At 42.0% G+C, this 23,069-nt stretch overlaps 1 protein-coding gene across 2 annotated transcripts in view; it reads left to right on the top strand.

The window, feature by feature from the left end:
• fam110b (family with sequence similarity 110 member B) overlaps window positions 1-22,801 on the top strand; it is a 49,445-nt gene extending 26,644 nt beyond the window's left edge. For both annotated transcript variants that reach the window (XM_063885128.1, XM_063885129.1), the window contains exons 2-5: window positions 4,375-4,484; window positions 14,000-14,642; window positions 16,393-16,796; window positions 17,540-22,801. In XM_063885128.1, coding sequence (XP_063741198.1) covers window positions 14,520-14,642; window positions 16,393-16,796; window positions 17,540-18,398 — 1,386 coding nt within the window. In that variant the 5' untranslated portion in view covers window positions 4,375-4,484; window positions 14,000-14,519 and the 3' untranslated portion in view covers window positions 18,399-22,801. The remainder of the gene's footprint in view (window positions 1-4,374; window positions 4,485-13,999; window positions 14,643-16,392; window positions 16,797-17,539) is intronic.
• The last annotated feature ends 268 nt before the right edge of the window (window positions 22,802-23,069 follow it).

Raw genomic sequence — 23,069 nt, 5'->3', positions numbered from 1 at the left:
TGAATGGAACGGAATGAAACCCTATGGAGAGCTGTGACGTAGGCAGTATTTATTCTTAAAGCACATTAGTATCCAGCATAATTGACCCAGATTTGGTTGATTTTGCTAATTGATAACTTATGAAACAATTTACCTCACCTCTAGTGAAGGGCCCAGCCCTTCGTATATTTTCTGTATGGGGCCCTCAGTGAGAAATGTTTGGACCCCCCTGCTATAGAGGGTATGTGAATGTCACATAGTTACATTACTGAACATGGTCAATGGGGTACCTACTGCTGAAATGATAAAGAAATGGTGTTCAGTACATGCAGGATCAACAGGTTTTCTGCTAAAGACAGAGTGTTGCTGACTTTAAGGGTAGGGTTGTTTCCTACTGAGGAGTGTACAGTAGTGGAAGCTGTGTGTGTGTTGCTGCTGTGTCGCTGTAGTACAGCTAGCAGGTCATTTGGTGGGACTCCAGCTCCCACTGAGTGACCATCTGGACCACTGAGCCCCTACAGTGAGTCACTAATGGATAACCAATCAGGGCATGGCCAAGAGATGATGTCAGCCGTTAAAAGAAGTGAGTTGGATGAAGATTCAAACCAGAAAAAACTACGTAGTGGTAGCAACTGAAAGGAAAATAAGAGCATATGGGAGAATGTGTTAAAGCACACAGATGACTGGAGAGTAAAACCAGTTAGAGGTTGACACTACGCCTGAGAGCTCTCTCATGCATGGGAATGTGACCATTTTTTCTGAGCATCTTTTTACGATGTCATTGCCGGGGTCCTCTGCTTCACTTCTGATGTCCTACAGTACATGATGATGGAAATATGCCTCAAGAAGGAGGTGGGGTTATAGTGGCAGAGCTAGTAAAGAGTATTTTAACCATCACATTACAAATAAAACTAGTAGAAAAATAAATGTTCAAAAAGATTTGATACTGGCACTACAATTAATTGCAAATTAGTTCAAAAATAGATAAAAATGGATAAAAAAAATGTAATGGAATAAATCATTATCTTAAATAACTAGTGGCTGCTGTACATTGATGTTAAAGGCTGTGATAAAAGGGAAATGCCATGTGTAGAAACAGGAAGTGGTGTTGGATTTGAAAAAAACGAAAGAGCACCATGTGGAATCCCTAAGGTGAACTCCCAGCACCATGATGCATGCTGGGTGTGTCGCTCTGGGAAATGTTTGGCCATTATGGACTGAGGACATAGGTGGCGCCAGAATTGTGTTAGCCCTACCGTTAGCCCTACCATAAAACCAACTAATATTCAATGAGTCAGCCCCACTTGAGGGAAATTAAACAACAGGAAGGGAGATTAAGTTGATATAGATTTCAAATAAATAATTTATTAATTAAAATACAAGTCAGTAGATGTTTGCCTGCTGCGAACACGACTCGTCTTGCTTGGGGTGAAGTCATCCCGCCGTACTCTTACCACCCATTCGGCTCTCACCGACACATCCACTGGAAAGCTATGGAAGTTTATAGTACTATTGTACCTCGAGGAGTTCGTACAAAGTGGTACACAACAATAGGGTGCAGTCTTTTTCACGCGTTGATACGCCAACCGCCTCTCTTTCACCCAAAATCCACTCATATTTAAACTTTGTCAATCAAATTATTAGCAGCTCCTCTAAACTAGCGTCTCCAATCTCCACAACAACACAACTTACTGGAAGTATTTGAGCGTACATTCAACACACGGAAGTTAACCGGAAGTTCTATTGTGCTCGTAGCCTATTAAGCTCAGGTCAAACTTTATCATGGATACATTTGTTTTTAACGTCATCGGACGGAACAACAGATGGCGGTGGCGGGCGTGTTGGATAAGGACACACCTTTGACACCTGCAGGGGAAGACGACCTCTCAGGTCCCGCATCTTCCATGTGCCAGGCTCGGCCGGACGAAGGTGAGCAAAAAGAAGAGGAGATGGAGCAGCAGCAGGAGGAAGAGAGGGAAAGGGGCTGGCATGGCCAGCCACAGCCAACCACTGCGAGCACGGACTCTGATGCTAATGCTACCACTAACATTAGCCAACGACCCGGGGATGGACCGCGGCGCCCCATCAGGAAAATGTACCCTTCAAGGCTAATAGGTAACCAGCAGAGATCTGTTCAATGTTTGGCACATAAAGCTGGCTTGAATATTTGGTTGAGATGGACCCAACTTTCTGCTTCGCCTGCCGACATTTTTTGGGTAGTGGTGGGCACCAGTTCCATTCAGAGCCGCCCATTTCTAAGAACTGGAAACATACAAAAGCAGCCTTTAAAAAAACACAACGCAAGTGCGGCACACAAGTTCGCCATGGAGGCATGGGCTTAATTTAAACTGGCAACGACAGATGGCTCGAGATTGGGAAACATGATAGATGCGGGTCATTCAAAAATCATACAAGGAAACAGAGAGTACATGAGGGCTGTGGTTTTGTCCCTACGTTATACTGCATGCCAAGGCATCGCTCAGCAAGGTCACCGAGAGGATGAGGGGTCAGAAAATAAGGGCAACTTTGTGGAGCTGCTGAACGTAATTGGTGAGTTTGACGAGACAGTAGCCAAGAAACTGCAGGATAATCCCAGAAATGCCAAATGCACACATAAAGACATTCAAAACGAGATTTTTGAAATTATGGCTGACATGTTCAGAAATGAAATAAGCGCAGAAACCCAAGAAGCAGAACATTTCGCCCTAATGGTTGACGGAAGCAAAGATATCCGTAAAAGTGAACAGATTTACATTGTGCGGTATTTAAAAAGGAGACAAGGTGCGTGAAGAATTCCTGCACTTCACACATGCAGATGGCCTGGACGCCGACTCGCTCCTGAGAAGCATACAACAGACTCTATCCCAGTCCAATATTGACAAAAACATGTGTGTCGGACAGTGTTATGATGGCGCTGCAGTTATGTCTGGCTCCAAAAGTGGCTTTCAGCAGAAATTCAAAAAGGATGTGCCACAAGCACTGTAAATTCACTGTCATGCGCACAGGTTATACCTTGTTTTGGTTGATGTGGTCCGCAACGTTGAAGCAGCAGAGTTTTTTGAAACCGTACAAATGTTGTACAACTGTTTCTCCAACTCTGTCGCTCAAGATATATCATCAAGAAACAGAGAGAGATTGAATCAGCGACACAGCCCGTTGAACTTAAGAGCTTATCTGACACATGCTGGGCATGTCAATATGCGGCATTGGTTGCAATCCGAAAATCACTGCCTGCAACACGGGCGACACTGCTAGATATCATATCTGGGCCTAATGCGCGGAGGAAAACTGAGGCCAGGGCTGTGAATGGACTTGTTGATGAACAGTTTGTCCTGCTTCTCACACTTTTCGAGGAGCTATTCCGGGTCACAAAAGTCATGTCTGACCAGCTCCAATCTCCCACTCTTGAGCTTTCGTCCACAATAGACTTATCAGAGTCAGTCATAGCAACATTGTCAGACAAACGCGCAGAAGAGTCGTGGGTTGTCATTCGGGACATAGCAGCGGACCTGTGCACCAAAGCCGGTGTGAGCCAGGACAGGACATGCGAAAAGAGACAGACACAGCTTCCTCAAATTCTTCAGGAGTTTGTTGTCGAGGCCTCAGTTGAGCGCACAGCTGTTACAACTCCAGATGCGCTGCGCACACATTGTTATTACCCAGTAATTGACAGACTTGTGGGTGAAATGAGAAGACGTTTCTCAACAGAGGCCGGGGGTGTTTTAATGGGAGTCACAGCACTCAGCCCCAAACATGCGTCTTTCCTAGACAACAAATGCCTGCAGCCCATGGCGCAGTTCTATGGAGTGACTGAGGAAAACCTGACAGCAGAGCTACACCAAGTTCAGCGTCTGCTGGAAAGAAAGAAAGCACAGGGACATGTAGTGAATGACACTGTCGGATTTCTCGCTTTAATGCGACCTTACCAGGATGCTTTTATGGATTTAAACAGACTCATCTGTATTTCACTGACCCTGCCCGTGACCTCTGCTTCATGCGAACGCAGTTTCTCCTGCCTCCGTCGGATTAAGAACTATCTACGGAACAGCAGTGTTGATACCCGAAACAGCAACTTGGCGCTGACCAGATAGGCTCCTCGGGGATTTCTCCTGGTGACAGATCGTGTAGTGTGTGCCCCCCTAATCGCGTAGTGTGCACACCACAACGACTTCAAGACTCCCGAGCGAGTTGTGTAGTGTGAACTGGCAAGCGATCGTACGACTTTGAAAGTCGTGTAGTCTGTGCAAGGCACACTACTTTATCTTGAGTCAGCGATGTACACACTGTTGTGGCTCTGCTATAGAATAAACCGATCAATGCTCAGTCCTTTAATCATTACAGAGATTGAATGATCGACCTTTAACATTTTGTCATTTGTGTTTCTTTTATTGACAGCTGTGAAACCCACTGACAACCTGCAGGGCCTGGAGGAGAAGGGGGAGGAGCCAAGCTGAAACAGCCAATAGCTGAAGCTTAGAGTCAGCCAATGGGACAGCTGCAAACAGGTAAACGTGTGTTTATTTACTCACACTGATTTTTTTAAAAAGATGATGTAGAATTAGGAAAATACTTTTTTTTGCAGATTATTTTGTAAGATCACCAAATGACTGTTTAAACAATAGTTTTTGATTGTTATTAGATTAATTACAGTTTTTTTTAATACAGTTTATGCTCGTCCCAGTCCATAGTGCCAGTAGTTTATTGACCCTGCAGCACAAAATGAAACATAAATGTTGTCCAAAGTTGGAAGCCTTGTATCTGATCACCTTTACAGGACCATTCACTCAGCGACACACACTGATGGCCTTTAATATATCATTCATCACTGATGTGGTTCAGTACTGTGTGGGGATGGGAGCAGGAGGTCTGTTTGCCAGATGTGAGTTAGTGAAAAAGAGCAGGTGACTGAGCCTCAACCTTCACTCACTGGAAACTTTAATAGACTGAGTACAGAGATGTAATGGGATTATAGCATTTTAGAGATTATTCCAAGGAAAATAGTTTTTGATTCAGCGAAAGGAAAAGATCACTGTGGAAATTCACATACTGTCATTTGGCTTCTGAGTGGCACTTAATATGTTCTTTTGCACTAAAATAATGTAAAAAAACAGGGTTATATGGAAGAGCAAACTAAGACTGATACTGTAATAGACAGCTGAGAGAAGAATCTAATGTCTGTATCTGTTATTTACTAAAAGACACACAGCACATGACCCTTTCAGATACGATATCCATCTTCTTAAGGTATTGTTAAGCAGGAAAAAGGTGTTACAGCAGCAGCAGAATAAGAGAGAAACACTGAGAGCTCTCCTGAGAACATACACAGGGATAATGAGAATAAGCATTCAAATAAAATACAAAATGAGTAAAACTCTGATCAGGTGAATGTACATTTATACAGATAGGTGCACAAGGTTAATTGATAAGTGAACACGCTGTTTCTAAATGACAGCAAACGTATATTTTATCAATCTGATCTGACGTGTATATTATTGTCTGACATACACAGATACTTTATGATGTCAAATATCTCCTCTGAGAGTCGGCCTGTTTCACAGCAAACGTTCTGACTGGTAAAACAACAGGGATAACATCAGTTCATTCCCTCACAGTGAGCCTGGGTCCTGGTAATGTGTAAGCGGACTCTCTGGAATGACTCACTAGTGTAGTTATTGACGGCTGAATGGTGCACTGCTTTAAATAGTGCTGCCGCAAGGAGTCGTGGGAAGGCATGATCTCCTTTTCTTAAGATAAGAAAGGAACTTCAAAGTGCTTTTCGCTAGCATCTAGAGAGTATAAACAGCTCCTCTCCTAGCTGTCATATCATATTTCTGGGTCATTTCACTCAAAGAAATACTATTGGACCCGCAGCCCATAACTGATATTTCCACAGCGCTGCCGAGTTTGAGTCCGATTACATTTGAGTTCACTGGCAGTGATGAACACTGCGCTAGAAACACATCCACCACCAAGTGGGACAACGTTTAATTCATGTTATCACTATATATATATATATATATATATATATATACTGTATACTTACAGTGTATAAATACACAGTAAAAGTCCTGCATTCATAATATTACTTCAATAATAGTACAAAAGGATTGGCATCAAAATATACTTAAAGTTCAAAAAGTATTTATTGTGCGTAATGTCCCATTTCAGAATAATACATATTAAATGACTGGATTTATTAAAAATAAATTGCAATCATCATCGCTGGTAAAAGTGGAGCTACTTTTAATTACTTTATTTACTTCTGCTGGATATTTTCCCTACAACTATATAGCATAGTTTATTTCTGAGTTTATTTAAATGTTGTATTTGCTAATAATCTGAATCTGTAAAGTTACTCATTTTGTCAAATGAATGTAGTGTAGGAAAAACAACAATAGTGGCTTCCAAATTGTATTAAAGTAAAAGTATAAAGTAGCATAAAATAAAAATACTTGAGTAAATGTACTTTTCTTTTTTTTTTTAAGTGAAATGTTGACTTTAATTAAATGTGTGATATCAACTGATTTCACATAATTATTTAAATATTAAGTTTTGAATAGGTTCAACTTAATATTATTACTTTCAACTAACCGAAGTGTGAAATATGTTGCCATAAAACATTTAATTAATGCAGTTTTTCAGTGTACTCCACTGGTATCTATTTGTGTTAGTTAAACCGCATCTTTTTTTTTCTCATCCAGGCTTCAGTAAATCTGTATTTTGCTCAGCCAGGCTGTTCTGAAAGGAAAGCTCACCCTCTCTAAGGGAGCACTGACCTATGATGCATACAGGTGGGAATGTGCAGAGCTCCTGCTGCTCAGAGCGGGCTCGGCTTCCCAGCAGTACCTTCTGCTCAGCGTGCTGCTAACACAGGAAATAGAAAGAGCTGGAGGGTCTGGGTGTTTGTGTGTTTGCTATTGATTCCTGGCTGCATGCCCAGAGCTGATACATGGGAGAAAGACCTAAAACAGGAGGACATTTTAAAAAATGGGGAGGGGAGGAGAGAAACATAAAACAAGAGGAAATGGAAGATGTGGAGAGAGATGGGGACATGTTAGTACAACGGGTTGGATGCTAACTCGTGGATAAACCGGGTCATTTCAATATATGATCCCAACGAGTGACCATGAAGCATAGTGAGGGTTCAACCATTGATGTTTCATTTATCAATGTGTGCCCTTCTCTGGGGAAGCAGAACAAAGGCTGACGGATCTGACCCTGGAACTGCTTTATACACTTCCACACTCAACTGTGATAGTTTTATTCCACTCATGGCAATTATTAAAACACAAAAATGATACACTTTAAGAAATAAAAATGTGTAGCCCATGATGGAAAGGAGCTGGGAGAAGAAAGTCTTATTTTACCCATTACTGTCTAATAATTCTTCCTCTATACATTTTCTTGAACCTAATTATGTTCATATAGGCCTTTAATCATTTGATAAAGAATTCCACAGTTTATCACCCACTACAGGAGATACACATCTGCAAAATAAAGGTAGATTTCCTTCTATGTTGCTCATCCTCTGAATTAAAAACAAATTGTTTTTGCATATTTTATGTCTTTTGCTTTATGCACAACTAATGAATTCTGTAATTCAATTAAATCTTTAAGTCTGAACAGCCTTTTCACTCATATCATGAATGCAACAGCATAAAGATAAAAACAAGGGAGGGTTTAAAGGGTTAAACCATGCAGTCTTAATACACCCTGTGAGAGGACTTTGGATGCCCGTCTCAGGTGTAGCCCACATCTGATTCCTGGTAAACACAATAATAAGACATTACAATCCATAAAGACAGAAAAGAACAACAGCCAAGTGTTCTCTGGGAGACGGGAGGCCTGCAGACCCGAGGGCTGGAACACTCTCATGACTATCATGTGAGGGAGAGGGAGAGAGCTGGCTGATATTTAGCTTTTGGTTTAAGACAGCTAGAGAAGCATAACGTGTTTCTCCTGTCTGCTAGACCATGATGTGAGTGAATTCAGGATGAATAGGCAGTTTACATGTAGGGAACAGAGGAAAACAACTGTAGGATATAAGAGAGGACGAGAGATTTGCTGTTGCACCTTTTCTCTGTCTGATACTGTTCTTCAGGAAATGAGCAGGACACATGTTCCTAATCCAAATGAAATTAGTCTTTTTGTGTGTGTGTGTGTGTGTGTGTGTGTGTGTGTGTGTGTGTGTGTGTGTGTGTGTGTGTGTGTGTGTGTGTGTGTGTGTGTGTGTGTGTGTGTGTGTGTGTGTGTGTGTGTGTGTGTGTGTGTGTGTGTGTGTGTGTGTGTGTGTGTGTGTGTGTGTGTGTGTGTGTGTGTGTGTGTGTGTGTGTGTGTGTGTGTGTGGTAAACTAGAAACATATGGCCTAGTTCAGTACTGGAATCAAACAGAAATTACATAATTCATTGCTTAAAAAAGGTCTACATTCACATTCACTACACATTCACTACATTCACATTCACAACTGTAGAGAGTTCATTTCTCCATAGCTGCATGCCATGAGCTCCAGACTTCAAATCAACAGAATATGAGACAGAATAGGACTGGGTGAAACGTTTATCATCTATGACTTCAAATCATTTCACAATTGCAGTGAGAGTTGTCTTTGCCCATTTTAAAAATGCGGGTGCGCTTTCTTATAAACACCGGATGATCAAAGTTTTCAGACTTGGAAGTTGAGTTTGTTGGCTTCTTGCTACACTGAGCAGCTTTTATTAAAAAAATAGCGGGTGCTTGATGTATCCATTTCTCTTTTCAGGGGACATATTCTGCTCATTTTCTGTTTCTTATTAGCCTTTTGTGTGCGTTTACTGGGACATGTCTCCATGCTTTAATGTTCAAAAAGCTCTTTATTTTTCTCATACTGCCTGTGCTGCAGCACCTCTTCTCACCCTCTGTCTGAAACCAGAGCCCAGTATTGCTCTGATTGGTTAGCTGGTCAACCACTAAGAGATGTCCACCTATCACATACAATGTGTTGGAGCGCTAGCCAATAGAAGCGCAAGTGTTACATAATGATGTCTTTATGTTACAGAAATAAACAAAGTAGTCCAATGGAAGAGTTGTAGACCTTACACACCATTTACATGCACTAAAACCTATAGAACACATTACAGGAAAGGAGTAATCTCCAAAGCAAAATAGATCCTCTTTAAACATCCATAAACTAGTCATGAAACATTATAAAAGCATTATAAATCTCTCTGATTGCTCTCATATACAGACGTGGACAAAATTGTTGGTACCCTTCCGTTAAAATAAGAAAAACCCACAATGGTCACTGAAATAACTTGAAACTGACTTTAAGTAATAATAAATAAAAATGTGGTTCAACAGAATCATTTAAAAAACAAAATAATGAAACTGGCCTGGACAAAAATGATGGTACCCTTGAGTTAATATTTGTTGCACAACCTTTGGAGTCAATCACTGCAATCAAGCGACTTTGTAACTCTCAATGAGACTTCTGCACCTGTCGACAGGGATTTTTGCCCACTACTCGTTAACAAACTGCTCCAGCTGTCTCAGGTTTGAAGGGTGCCTTCTCCAGACAGCATGTTTCAGCTCCTTTCACAGATGTTCAATAGGGTTTAGATCAGGGCTCATAGAAGGCCACTTTAGAATAGTGCAACGTTTTGTTCTGAGCCATTCTTGGGTGTTTTTAGCTGTGTGTTTTGGGTCACTATCCTGTTGGAGGACCCATGAACTGCGACTCAGACCATGCTTTCTGACACTGGGCAGCACATTTCGCTCCAGAATGCCTTGATAGTCTTGAGATTTCATGATACCCTGCACAGATTCAACACACCCTGTGCCAGATGCAGCAAAGCAGCCCCAGAACATAACGAGCCTCCTCCATGTTTCACAGCAGGTATAGTGTTCTTTTCTTTGTACGCTTCATTTTGCGTCTGTAAACATAGAGCTGGGTGACTTGCCAACAAGTTCCAGTTTTGTCTCATCTGTCCAAAGCACATTCTCCCAGAAGCTTCGTGGCTTGTCAACATGCATTGTGGCAAATTGCAATCTCGCTTTTTTATGATTTGCTTTCAACAGCGGTGTCCTCCTCGGTCAGCTTCCATTAAGTCCACTTTGGCTCAAACAGCGGCGGATGGTGCGATCTGACACTGACCTACCTTGACCTTGGAGTTCGATTCTAATCTCTTTGGAAGTTGTTCTGGGTTCTTCGGTTACCATTTGTATTATCAGTCTCTTCAATTTATCATCCATTTTCCTCTTGAGGCCACGTCCAGGGAGGTTGGCTACAGTCCCGTGGACCTTAAACTTCTGAATAATATGTGCAACTTTAGTCACAGGAGCATCAAGCTGCTTGGAAATGGTCTTACAGCCTTTACCTTTAACATGCTTGTCTATAATTGTCTTTCTAATATCCTGAGACAACTCTCTCCTTAGCTTTCTGTGCTCCATGTTCAGTGTGGTACACACCATGATACTAAACAGCAGACTGACTGATTACAAGTCTGAAGACACCTGTGATGCTAATTACAGCACACGCATTAATAATTTGACCCTGTGGTCAAATTGTTTTCAGTCTTTTCTAAGGGTACCATCATTTTTTGTCCAGGCCAGTTTCATTATTTTGTTTTTTATAAATGATTCTGTTGAACCACAATTCAAAAGCAATGTCTGAATTTCATTCTTTATTTTTCAATACATTTTTATTTATTATTACTTTTGTCAGTTTCAAGTTATTTCAGTGACCATTGTGGGTTTTTCTTTCTTTAACGGAAGGGTACCAACAATTTGTCCACGTCTGTAAGTGTTACCAAACTATCTAGCCAGTGATGAAAGTCTATACCTGACACCTGGACTTCATTACTCTCATGCGGACAGACTGCATCATACTTTCAAATAAATGCAGTTCCCTTTTGATCATTTTAAATGTATGAAAGCTGGGAACACTTGTTTCTGCTTTGTTGTGCTCGTCAGACAGTGACCTTCATCAAGGTCAGGTTAGCTTATCTGCCTCTTATGTTTCAGTTTGCATTTCTGTGGACTCTGAGAATGCTCCACCCTGTTCAATTGATAAGAGTGTGAAAATAACAGCACCATGTGTGAAATAAAGTTGATATCAGGACATATTGGAGACATGCGTACACATTCCTTCACTTAGAGGATATCCCCACGCTCACCAGGATCTGTCCTGATGAGCATATAACATCATATCAGCTGACCAGAAAACTATCTCTGACATTCCAAGTGGACATCATGATTCAGAGTTTACTAAAGTTCAGCCTTCTCGCTAGCTAGCTACACACGGTGTTAGCTTTTGACTTTTTGACTCTAGAAAGTAATAAGAAAAGACAATGAAGTATTTACATCAGTGACACAGATTTAACATCCACCATGGCTGAGTTCGTCATCGTTGGGGTGCAGTAATGCCTGCACCCCAGCGCCTGAGGAACCTTAAATATAACCTTTGATGTTCAAAGGTCCAATCTCTAGCTTTTAGAGCCCTCAAGCTGTGAGTGGATGACACACATCAACCCACACATCAGCTCCACCAGTGAGCTGATAGAGGGTAAGCTGCCATGAAGGCAAACAGGAATATAATCATGCTTAAAGTGTGTAAAAACACACACATACAGCAGTATTTATGGCTGTAACCCCTATTACACCATCAAAGCATCCACAGGGAAGAGTTTAAGGACCTCTAAGCAAAAGTCAGTGAATGACCACATCAATCTTAACAGATATAAAAGGTACAATTCACCTGCATATACTCAGACTTATTATCAGCCGCCTGTGATCACGTGACTTAAGTTCCATGTGTACATCATGTGTACATCGCTACATGGCGGTTGCATGATGATTTTTCCCTAAAATGTCCCTGAAAGTTTTCTTTCATTTATTTTCATTAGTACTTATTCAACTTGCTTTTTACTAATTTCAAATCTTATTAGATTTCAATTGATTTCATTTAAGTCTCAAACGTCATTCTAAAAATACAGCCCTACACCCGAACAGGCTTTCTATGTCCTGGGGATTCTTTAGTAAAGCTAAGAGTGGTCTGGTGATACGTCTGACTGCAGTTCAAAACTATTACACTCAGTTAGAAATAATATAGTTTAAAAAAAACTGTTTAATCAAATCATTTAGAATGGAGTAAAAATGTGCTGATGCAATATCAGTCTGTCAGTTATGCAATCTGTTGTCCTGGAAAAACATGCCTTCAATTTGTCCATATTGTTTGTATTGAATTCAAGGCTAATGATGACATAACAGAAACAACTGAATTATTTGAAATATAGAAACCCACAAATTCTGCCCAAAGCCCTTCTGCCAGCAACAGGTAACAACTATTGTAGGAGGGAGGAAAACGGACACTCCCCCGCTACATGTAGACACAAACATGGTACTGGTAATCAGAGCCAAGCAGCCCTCCATTTGAAGGACAGAGACTGATGGTGCTCAAAGAGAGGCAGTGGGTACCTGCGCTGTAGCTGAGCTAGCAGCTGTGCTACAAGAGGTTAACTGACTCACTGGTTGACTGCACACTGCTGTGGTCAGCTGCTGTGTTTTTACAATTTTGAAGGACTTATTTTTACCTGCACTGGCTGTTTTCGATTTAGGGAGATGATCTTGACAGGTCAAAAATGACATGGACCCATTCAAAACTCACCCACAACCGATAAGGATTCATTCAATTTCAAGACCACGGCAGAGTTCAAAGACTGTGGTACTGAATATGATGTACAGAGGCTAACAGAGTGGTGCAGTGATGATGTATTTGTATAGGACAACCCAGCAGTTGGCACTGCAAGTGCTCCATCAACAAAAAGCAATGAGATTTTTCTATTGGATTTTTGAATAAAGCTGAAAATAAAATCTGTGACTAACAGCTGTTCAGCAGGGTAATATCCACATATAAACACCATTTTATGAAGGCTAGATGCAATCGGAAGAAGTAAAAAGCTAACGTTAGGCTATAAAGGAACTACATCACGGTCACAGTGCTGCACTTCACCGCCTCTACGCTAAAGGCAGCTAATGTTCAGTGTGATGATGTTAGTACACTTGGTCAATTGTTAGCAGACACTGTTTTTATGACCTAAAGAAGCTCGAGATATTCACCAGTGGGGTATTTACTGATGTAATTTATATCAAATCCCTTCTGCGTTAACCACAGACCTTGTTTATAACCAAAATGACGATTAAAAAACCATTGACTACGAGATCAGAGGATGGGAAGTGCCAAAATGCTCACTTATTGTTAAGGACTACCACTCTATAGTCTAATATCAAAACAAGTTGAATAGGTATTGTTTTTGTCTTCTTATTTTTTGAGAATTTCAATCTTTCTCAACCCTTTGAGGCAACACAGTGTGTTGTTATCCAACATTATGCACAGGCCTGTCATGTATACAGAAATATATTCTGGGTATATCATTCCCTAATTTGCTGTTTTTAAGACTTGTGTTTTAACTAACAGCATTAAGAGTCCACCGCCATATGGAAGGCTTGTGTTAACAGCAGTGTGCTTTCAGCTATGAGCTAACATAGGCTAACGTTTGCTAATTGGTGATACAAACAAAGTACTTGCTTAAAAAACAAGTTTTGATTAGTGGAAGTTTGATACCAGCTTGTCCTCGCTTAAATAATAGCACCACTAGGCTGCCTTTGAGAAAAGCATTTCAGCTCGATCAGCTGCTTGATTATCCTGCATGAGTTGACATTTAAACGACTCGTTTCATGCTCTTGTTAATGTCATCAGAAATCAGGTATTTCACAGTTAGCTGTTTTTACACAGTGTGTGTGTGTGTGTGTGTGTGTGTGTGTGTGTGTGTGTGTGTGTGTGTGTGTGTGTGTGTGTGTGTGTGTGTGTGTGTGTGTGTGTGTGTGTGTGTGTGTGTGTGTGTGTGTGTGTGTGTGTGTGTGTGTGTGTGTGTGTGTGTGTGTGTGTGTGTGTCCTAGCTATTCGTGCTATTGTTGCTAGGTGCATGATGTCACAGTCTGACTCTCCCCTCATTGGCTGTTTCTTTCTCTCCCCTTCTATTTCAGATATTGTGGCGAGCTGAAGTGAGCGTGGAGAGACGGCGAGGGTTTTCTTCATCCTCCGTTCTCTGCCTTTCCTTCGGCCCTGTGGAAGCACTGATCCACACCGCTGCACTGAAACACACTCATCACTCTTTGTCCTCCTCTCCTCCCTGTCACTGCACTCTCTCTCTCCTTCTATCTGTCCGTCTTGCTTGAGGAACAGGTCAGCAGTTCCTGAGCAGCCCACACCAGTAGGAAAGACTCTGTTGAGGTTGTAGAGCTGCTCACACAGATTGTCCTACTCAGGCAATGCAGGAGTATATCTGAACTCCGTGTTCAGCCCCCCTCCCCCCAGCCCAGAGTCTGGCCCGGTGCCACAGGGTCCATCAGGCAATGAGGAGGGCCAGGAGGGCCATCTCTTTCTAGGCTCTCTCTTCTCAACCTTGTGTCTTCATGTATTGGGGGTCCTCCGGTGCCCCCGCCCTCTGTCGACCTCCCCGCACCTGCTGCCACCACGGCCGGCCACCCCAGTCGCCTCGTTGCCATGCCGACAGAGACACTGGCTCCAGCCCTGCCAGATAGCAAGGCCGCTGGCCCCGCAACACCCTTCAGTTCCACCGTACCCCTCCGCATCCTCAATAAGGGCCCGGACTACTTCAGGAGACAGGTACATTACTCTGTGTGGTAATATGGATCAATGAAAGCCATACTCATATGATAATGTATGGCCAATCAGGGTCACAGAGAGGCAGGCCCGGCGCCAGAACGATTCTACAGAGGGATGTCCCACAAAACTGTCCTATAGATATAGATAACCTCAGACAGCACGGCCAACAGCATTGCGTAAAGACACACAAAACAAAGAGCAACATAGAAACCATTTTTGCAAAAGTGTGTGCGCGGCGGCACCAACACGGGTAACACAGCAAACATGCGCAATGCACAAATTCTCATTAAAAACTTGACAGCAGCAGCCCAATAGCGGCAGCAGCAGCAGCAGTACCTGTTGATGTGCTGCTAGGTAGCGTCCGTGGTGGAAGCATCGGCTACAGCCCTCTCATCACAATTTGTTGTTGATAAATCCTTAGACCTACGAGTGGTTTTAAGCCAATTTCTGATGTCCATTTTTTCATTTAAAACCGAAATGGGAGGCTACAGAATGCAAAGTCAAAACAACTCCAGAATATGCGGCAGAGCAGTGTGACGCGGAACAACTTGCTTGCGTGATCTGTTCTGAATAGCGTTTGGTCTAACTGTGGACAAACCACAAAAGTCTTTATTACACATGTATTTGACCTAGGATATATTTTATGACTTTGACTTACCATCTAACCTCAAATACATCGTAGCAATAAAGAAAACGAGTCAAATGGGAGGGTCTGCAGAGAGGGCAACTTATATTCAATGACCTAAGAATACCAGAGCCACAATCACTGGTATGTATATAGATAGTTTATAATTTAATATCTAGGCATTCACAAAGTTAAAAGGGATGCAGGATCAAACTTCAGATAACTACTAGAAAACATAGTTGAATTCAAGAGATGTTAAGGTAGTGAGCTGATTTAAGAATGCAGGTTTACAGAGAGGGGGTCTGGTTTGATGTTTTACATTCAAGCAGCATCTCTACACAACAAACATGAAACATTTAACCAAGAGCAACACACGACCCCCAATAGAATAGAACATACTGTCTTTACATATTGACAACAACAACAAACACCTCTTTCACGTTGAGTTAATTGTGTATTTGATTGTCTGGTTGTTTTCCTCTTCCCTACAGTATGTACTTTGAAAGTGATCTTTTTCATTCTGTATTCTTTCTGTAAAATGTGAGGTTTTACTACCATTTCACTTCTTTGTTCTAACATAGAAAATCTGAAATGTAATCTGCATTTGAGTTAATTTCTCTGAACGCCTAAAAATAATGAAATTTAATGTATTATCTCACATACATCTCGTATAAATCGAAGACACATTTAAGTCAGGGAAATATGTATCCAAAGAATCAGACGTACCGATCAACAATCCATTGGCCTGATGGCTAACTGCGAGCATAGTTCATTTCGAACAAAAAACAATTGGCATAATTTAATACCAACAACTATCATATACCAATGACAGTAACCCGGTATATTAATGCTGAGGTAGTCCATACATCAAGGAGAGATCGCTCCTTCACAGCATTAAGACTCTCACATGACAATGTTCCTAGAAGAAGTGCCAACATACACACACTGAGGTAGTAAGTGTTTCAAGATGTCTGTGTACTGACCATGCAAATATAGATACACTTTTAAAGATAGTGACCCTTTTTTTCGTGTTATTTGGCACGTCTAGGGTTTAAAAACCTGTATCCAAAATATTGCAGAGTTATGCTCATTAACATTAACAATTATTCTTTGTATCTGTCTCAGGTGGACACTAACCCAAAGCGCCTCAGTGCTGTGGAGAGACTGGAAGCTGACAAGGCAAAGTATGTCAAGAGCCAGGAGGTTATCAACGCCAAGCAGGAGCCAATCAAACCACCCGTGTTGGCTAAGCCTCCCGTCGGTCACACCCTCCTATCCAAAAGGGGCTCTGGGATTGGTGGAGGCGGAAATGGGGGCGGGATACCTTTCAAAGCATCCAATAACAATGCTAAATCAGACACATGTGCAGGCAGCAGCAAACGAGAGAATTTAAACCTGGAGATCCTTAAAAATCTGCTTAACTCCTCATCATCTTCAGGAGCAACGTCCGAAGGGCGCATAGGCGGAGCTAAGAGTGCTGTGTTGATGAGGTCGTCAGGGGGAATGGCCAGAAGTTGGACACCATCCGGGTAATTTACTGTTTCAACATTAATTAAAGTTTAAAAGTTGTTTTCGTGTGCGAACACGTCTACGTAAAATGATCAACTCAAATGTCATAAATGTTGCTGGCTTTTTCATACATTTTTTAACATTGATGTGGAAGCTTCTGGCCCTGAGCACTTGTTACTTACTTTTCCTACAAATAATACATTGTTTTTTATATCAAAAAGTAATTAATCGTTAATAAAGTAATATCAAGAATAACCATGGATCCCCCCTACAGTAACAAGTCACCAACCCAATGGCCACTGCTATCACTCCTTTCAGCACTTGTTTACAGTGTTGGTCAGTGTGAGAGTTTTGGGGTCCAAAATGTTCATCCTTTGCCTTGCCCAAGAGAAAACATCTAGGTGTGATTAGCCGATATAGAAAAATGTTCTATGTATAACTTGGTTTTAAATCTAGATGAGCCTTGATGTATCACTAAGGCATAAACATAGCTGAAACACATAGGTATGGAAATATGGGTGGGGCTGGAGCAGAGATCTGGCAAAGTTTTGAGGGGCAGTGTGAGTGGTCAATGGGGGAACCATAGATTCCATATTAGATATCCAGGCTTCATGCATTCTCTGATCTGTAAATTTCTTAGCTTTCTTGTCTGTCTACAAGCGACTAAGTGCGGATGTACAGAACTTGAATTTGGCCTTCAGTTAGTGTCCACTTTACCTAGCTGATTTACAGCATTACATGTATTTATCTTGCTGTTTCCTAGGATGCCGTTAACCTACCGATCCACGATGACGCTGAATGAGCATCCTGCTGAATCCGCTCCCAGCCCCAGCACCTCACACTCCCTGCGCTCCTTTTCCCATTCGCTGAAGGTCCCGCCGTTGAACAGCGGGGGGCGTCGCAGTCCACTGCAGGGTGGAAACCTCAACCTTAGCAGACGAGGTGAAGGAATTATTGATCGCTCCCGCTCCCCACTCCCACCCCTACTCACCTCCCACTCCTCCTCAGACCTCCTGCGACTGTGCAATGGAAAGCCGCTGAGCACGGCCCGGTCCAGCAGCTCATCGGCTCCACCGCTCCCTCCAAAACCCAACCCCGCCTCCCTCCCACCCCCCGCACTTTCCTTTTCGTTGCCACCCCCTCGTCCAACTCCATCCCCTTCGCTGTGTGACAACAGCACCCCACAGGGAGATCCTACAAATACTTCAACAGATGCCAACCTGGAGCTTGGTTCCTCCGTGGTTCGCCGCTCCTCGCTACACAGATCTAAGTCAGACCTGTCAGACCGGTACGCCCGGGCCGGAGCTGACGTGGAACGTTTTTTTAACTACTGTGGCCTCGACCCAGAGGAGCTGGAGGCAGTTGGTCCAGAGAACTTTGCTCGGGCCAACTCAGACATCGTCAGCCTGAACTTTCGATCAGCTTCTATGATCTCCTCAGACTGCGACCGGTCGCGGCGATCTTCCAATGATGGGCTATCAGAGGCGGCTGAGGAGGAGGAGGAGGAGGCCGGAGAGCGTGTTCCATATGGCATCTCGGCTGTGGAGCGAAACGCTCGAGTCATTAAGTGGCTATACAGCATCAAGCAGGCCAGAGAGACACAGAAAGTCTCCCATGTTTAGGACAAGCACTACAGTGGAGTGGATGTAAAACTACAGACTAACTTGTCAGAATGAATACATGGACCAGAAGTTCTAAGGGGTTTAGAGACTGCGATCTTGAACTGAACATTTGTCAAAATGTTTAGATGGATGATTGAATAGATGGAAGAGAAAGCCTGACGGGTGTAACAAGCTTGGTAAGAAACCAGAAAACATTTTGTTCAGAAATGAATGAGGAGATGAGGAAAAGGACGCTATTCCACTTTAGATCAACATGGTCACTATGAAACACAAGGAATAAAACTTGGACAGTTATATGAATGACTGAAAAAGGTTCAGTCCCTTTGAGACAAACAAACACAGGACATGTCTGAAAAGAAACAAGTTAATGAACTGTTTCTCTATGGACACTGTACAATCCGACAGACAAGTCTGTCAGTCTGCTTGAGCAGCAAGAGCAAGATGCACTGCAATTGTCCAAGGACCCATAAAGTGACTGCCTCAGTACAAAGGGGTATAGGCTTTTCTCACAGAGGACATTTTGGCTAGACTAATCAAAGCACTGGAAGTATGATTATTTTCTAACATAGCTTGCTAAATAACCAGCATCTATCTCAATCTACTCAGAAGTGTGTCCTATGAAATTGTCATGACCGTGAAGACACACAGTAGAGATATACTGAGGTGACACACGTATGTCTCTTGATTAGTGTTGATTGATACGCGAGATAAAACGGATATAAGTCCCATGAGTCGGGCCAGGTACAGACATCAAAAGCACTTCTTAAATCAGATTGATCAGCATATTTGTTGCTGTTGAAATTGACTGTTATTAGGGCTGTTGCTTTCTCAAAAAATGAGGCTTAAAAGTTTAAGAATACCACATCATTTTTTTGAATTCATTACGTTTTTTCGTAAAATTCGGCCTCACTGAGTGGCAAGCTAGCAGGTGGCAAGCGAGCAGGTGGCAAGCTAGCAGGTAACAAGCTAGCAGGTTGCAAGCTAACCGTTGACAAGCTAGCAGGAGAAAAGCTAGCAGGACACTTTTTCTTTGTTGTTGTGTTAAAGTCAAACAGCTTTACTTTTATCTGCAGGTTTCACATCTATGGTTGTCAACATTTTTCTTCACATTACTTGCCACCATGCTATGTGGTACCTGTGTTCGGCCTAGCTCACTGGCAAAGAGAAAACAATAGCAGTCGTATTCACTGCTGTGTCAATGTTACAGTCAGAGTGCAAGTAACAAACCTTTAAGATTGTTACTTCCACCTGTGCTTTTCCTACAATGAACAGTCAAATGTCCACTCTGAGAAAGGCCTGTTTCACAGTGTTGATGTCTCCGTTTAAAGACACTTTGAAAAGGGTCCTGACATCTTGGCAAAACAGACACTGAACTCTATCTGTCAAAAATGAGATATCACTTTGGAAGGTCAGTGATGCTGGTACACAGTCTGACCATTATGATCAGATATCAGTTTTAGGTGACTGCTAAAGGAACACTGGGTCACAAAGACTATTAATGAATCGAGTTAACTATGACATTTCAAAATGTTGAGAAACTTACGAAACACAAATTGCCGTAAGCTAGCTTTGACTAAGCTTCAGCTCTTGTTAAGCTAGATGTGACTGAGAGATGAAGGGTTTGAAGTGTGTGATGAATGATTGATGAAGGAATCAGAGGACATGGAATGACACACAGAATAGAATTATAATCACTAAAGCATACTTCCATACAGCATTAATGGTACACTAATATACATACTGTACTCTATGGTGATGATTATTAACAAATAGTCATCAACCTGTTTCACATTTCACTGGAGAGTTTTAGTGTCCTCTGAATTATAATCCAAAATATGAATACATGAGGTGATCGTGTCTCATGATGCCGCTGAGCACTGAATCTTTTTTGTGTGGTTCAAATGAACTTTGGTGCGTCGGAGCTTTAATATGGTACGTTTTGACTTGTGTGAACGCCAGCTTTCAAACTCGGATCAACTGCAGACCAAAGAACTGCATGCCGTTGTGTCCCTCGGTAAGACATCTCGCCCCAAATTGAATTGGTATTCAATGTATGTTAGTCGCTTTGGGATTTAAAAAAAAATTATATTTAGCTGTGGTGATGATAAGTGACCATACATCTCAAACAGCTCAATAACTGTAAACTGCAGCATGCTTTGGCTGTAGTCCAAATTGATATCCCAATACGCTTTGATCATGCAGGATGACGTCACCAAAGCTGTCCAATGAATGATCTAATAATCATATACCTCCTATCAGTTCATTTTAAGGTCAGAACATTAAACTAAGCATGGTGGTCTAAACAATCAAACCTTTAATTGTATTAAATGTGTCATCACTTCTTCACCTGTTACTCGCCGAAGTGTCTCACATACTTCCACATGCTTATCTGTGGGGTAATTCAAAAGAGCCAGAAGCCCTTGTCACACAAGTCACAACTTTTGAAACCACATAATTTGCCTCTAAGATCCTCATTGGCACGCATCAAGCACTTCCCAGCTGTAATATCACAAGACACCAAGACTCTCCTTTGAAACCCCCTGGTGTCTGTGATGATGTAGAGCACCACGCATATACACACCCTGAAAGCAATACTATTGGATTTCTCTGTTAACTATTACACAACATGTTACAGTTACAGTATAGTATAGGAAGGTCAAAGGGCAGTTGTAGTAATTTCATTTGTCAGTGTTCTTTCCAAATGACTCTTCAGATGTTGGGTCTTTATAGACACATGAATGCAGTTGCATCCTACAACCACACACACAGAGAAGGAACTCTGCTGTTTTAGAAGACTTCAGTTTGCGTTTATGATGCTGTGCTTCATGTCTCTCACTCTCTCTCTCAAAGTCAGCAACAGCAAGGAACCTGTCGCTCTACCTTTGTGTGTTTGCTGATACTGAAGATTGGATGGATTTACGCAGTTTACTTCCACTCTCAACTCTGTCACCCGTCTACATGTCTGCATGTTGCCGGCATGTCTCTAGGCCTGAAGCCATATTGGTGTGAATGCAGCGCCTCAGTCAGTGTCTAACTACTGTCAGTGTGTCTGTCTGCCCCCTTCCCCACCCCACCTTCAGTCTGTCAAAGTCAACAACCGGCTGGGCTAACTTCACTTCCAAATAATACGCTCCAACCAAACACAACATGGGACTGGTTCCATGCACCCAGTGTTTTCAGCAGGAAGTAGAACTTTGATTCCCTGCACTGCGCTCGGTTAGAAAGCTTATGCTCATAAAAAATAATCAGTATCTCAAAAATCATAATGAAAGTCACTGTTGAAACCAGAAAAGATCAAACTCTTAACTCAATGTTTTCATCCAACAGTAAAACTCCTGCACATAAATGATAGGTTAGTGGAGTTAAGGCCTCTGAATGCTTCAAAGATCTCAATCAACCATTTCAAAACCCTATTACCAAAATATACATATATATACATTTCTTTTTTACTTTTCTAAACAATCCATACAGTAGTGGATTCGTCTACATACTGCCCTTACGTTACCTTACACCCTACTACTGGGATCCAAAAGGGGGACAAAACCAACAATGCTGGATCCTTGTCAAAATGCACCCATAACTTCAGCTGAGACTAATATGATGTGTTCTGTGTAAAGCCAAATCACCGTGTATATCATTTTGTTGGAAATGGTATATATTGTTGTACAACCCTAACCCGAGCAATGCTGTCTTAAGAAAAGACAGAGGAAATGTCATACATTTTTAATTCTAGCCTCGTATTAGCCTCAGCTGCACTTTCAAATCCACAAGGTTAGTTTAAATGAAATATGTTTGAGCGGAATGGTAGGAGTTGTATGTGGTCTTTTTATTTTTTTGATGAATTCCATCTTTCTTAAGAGACTGAAGTGGAAGTGAAGTGAGGCCAGCTGGAGGAAGTTGCCCCCCACCCAATCACCTCGCTCTCAGCTCAGGGTTGTGCAAGCACGTTCCTGTCCAACACCCTGACAAGCCCTCCCATGTGTTCCTCCAAACCCCAGAGCCCCTGCTGCTGCTCCCCCTCAGCATTCATGAAGACACCATGGTGTCCTGGTAGCAGCATCAGGCTTCAGTTCTCCCACATGGTGTGTATTTGGTTCTGACAGATAGAGTTCTTCTGTGGTACTTTTATTGTTTTCTTTTTTTTCTATGTGTAAATGCTGTAAGAACAAATGTATATATTTGATTTCAAAAGTTACATGTTGGATTTCAGTTTTTCTCTGTCTGAAGCTCTATGTGTTACAAAAGATTCCGAAAACAAAAAAAACCTGCTGTTTCGCTCTCTGCCCTCGGTATAGAACTGCCTGATCACGCTGAGTGTTTCAGAGACGTAGTGTTGACTGTGTTTTTCGACGTGGAAACTGTTACATTTTGCTTGATTAAAAAAAAAAAAGTGTCCATGTTCAGTTTCTTTTGATTCTTTCAATAAATGGCTTCTTTTGCCATCTCTCTCTCTCACTGATGTTCCTTTGAACTGTTACTGCCAATGTGCATCCTATAGATGGCAGTGACATGAACAGTTTGTTTTCTTAAGCTTGAGTAAGTTGCATGAAAGTTCTTCTAAGTCATATACAGACTTTCATGCCTGCAACCCATTTAGGAACAGCATCAGGCTTTGAAGCAATTTTACATCATGACTGAACCATGAATTTATGCTGAGTTCCATATGTACTG

This window comes from Eleginops maclovinus, chromosome 6, assembly GCF_036324505.1.
Source record: "Eleginops maclovinus isolate JMC-PN-2008 ecotype Puerto Natales chromosome 6, JC_Emac_rtc_rv5, whole genome shotgun sequence".
Classification (NCBI taxonomy): Eukaryota; Metazoa; Chordata; class Actinopteri; order Perciformes; family Eleginopidae; genus Eleginops; species Eleginops maclovinus.
The sequence above is the reverse complement of the archived record's forward strand: the minus strand, read 5'-3'. Positions and strand labels throughout refer to the sequence as shown.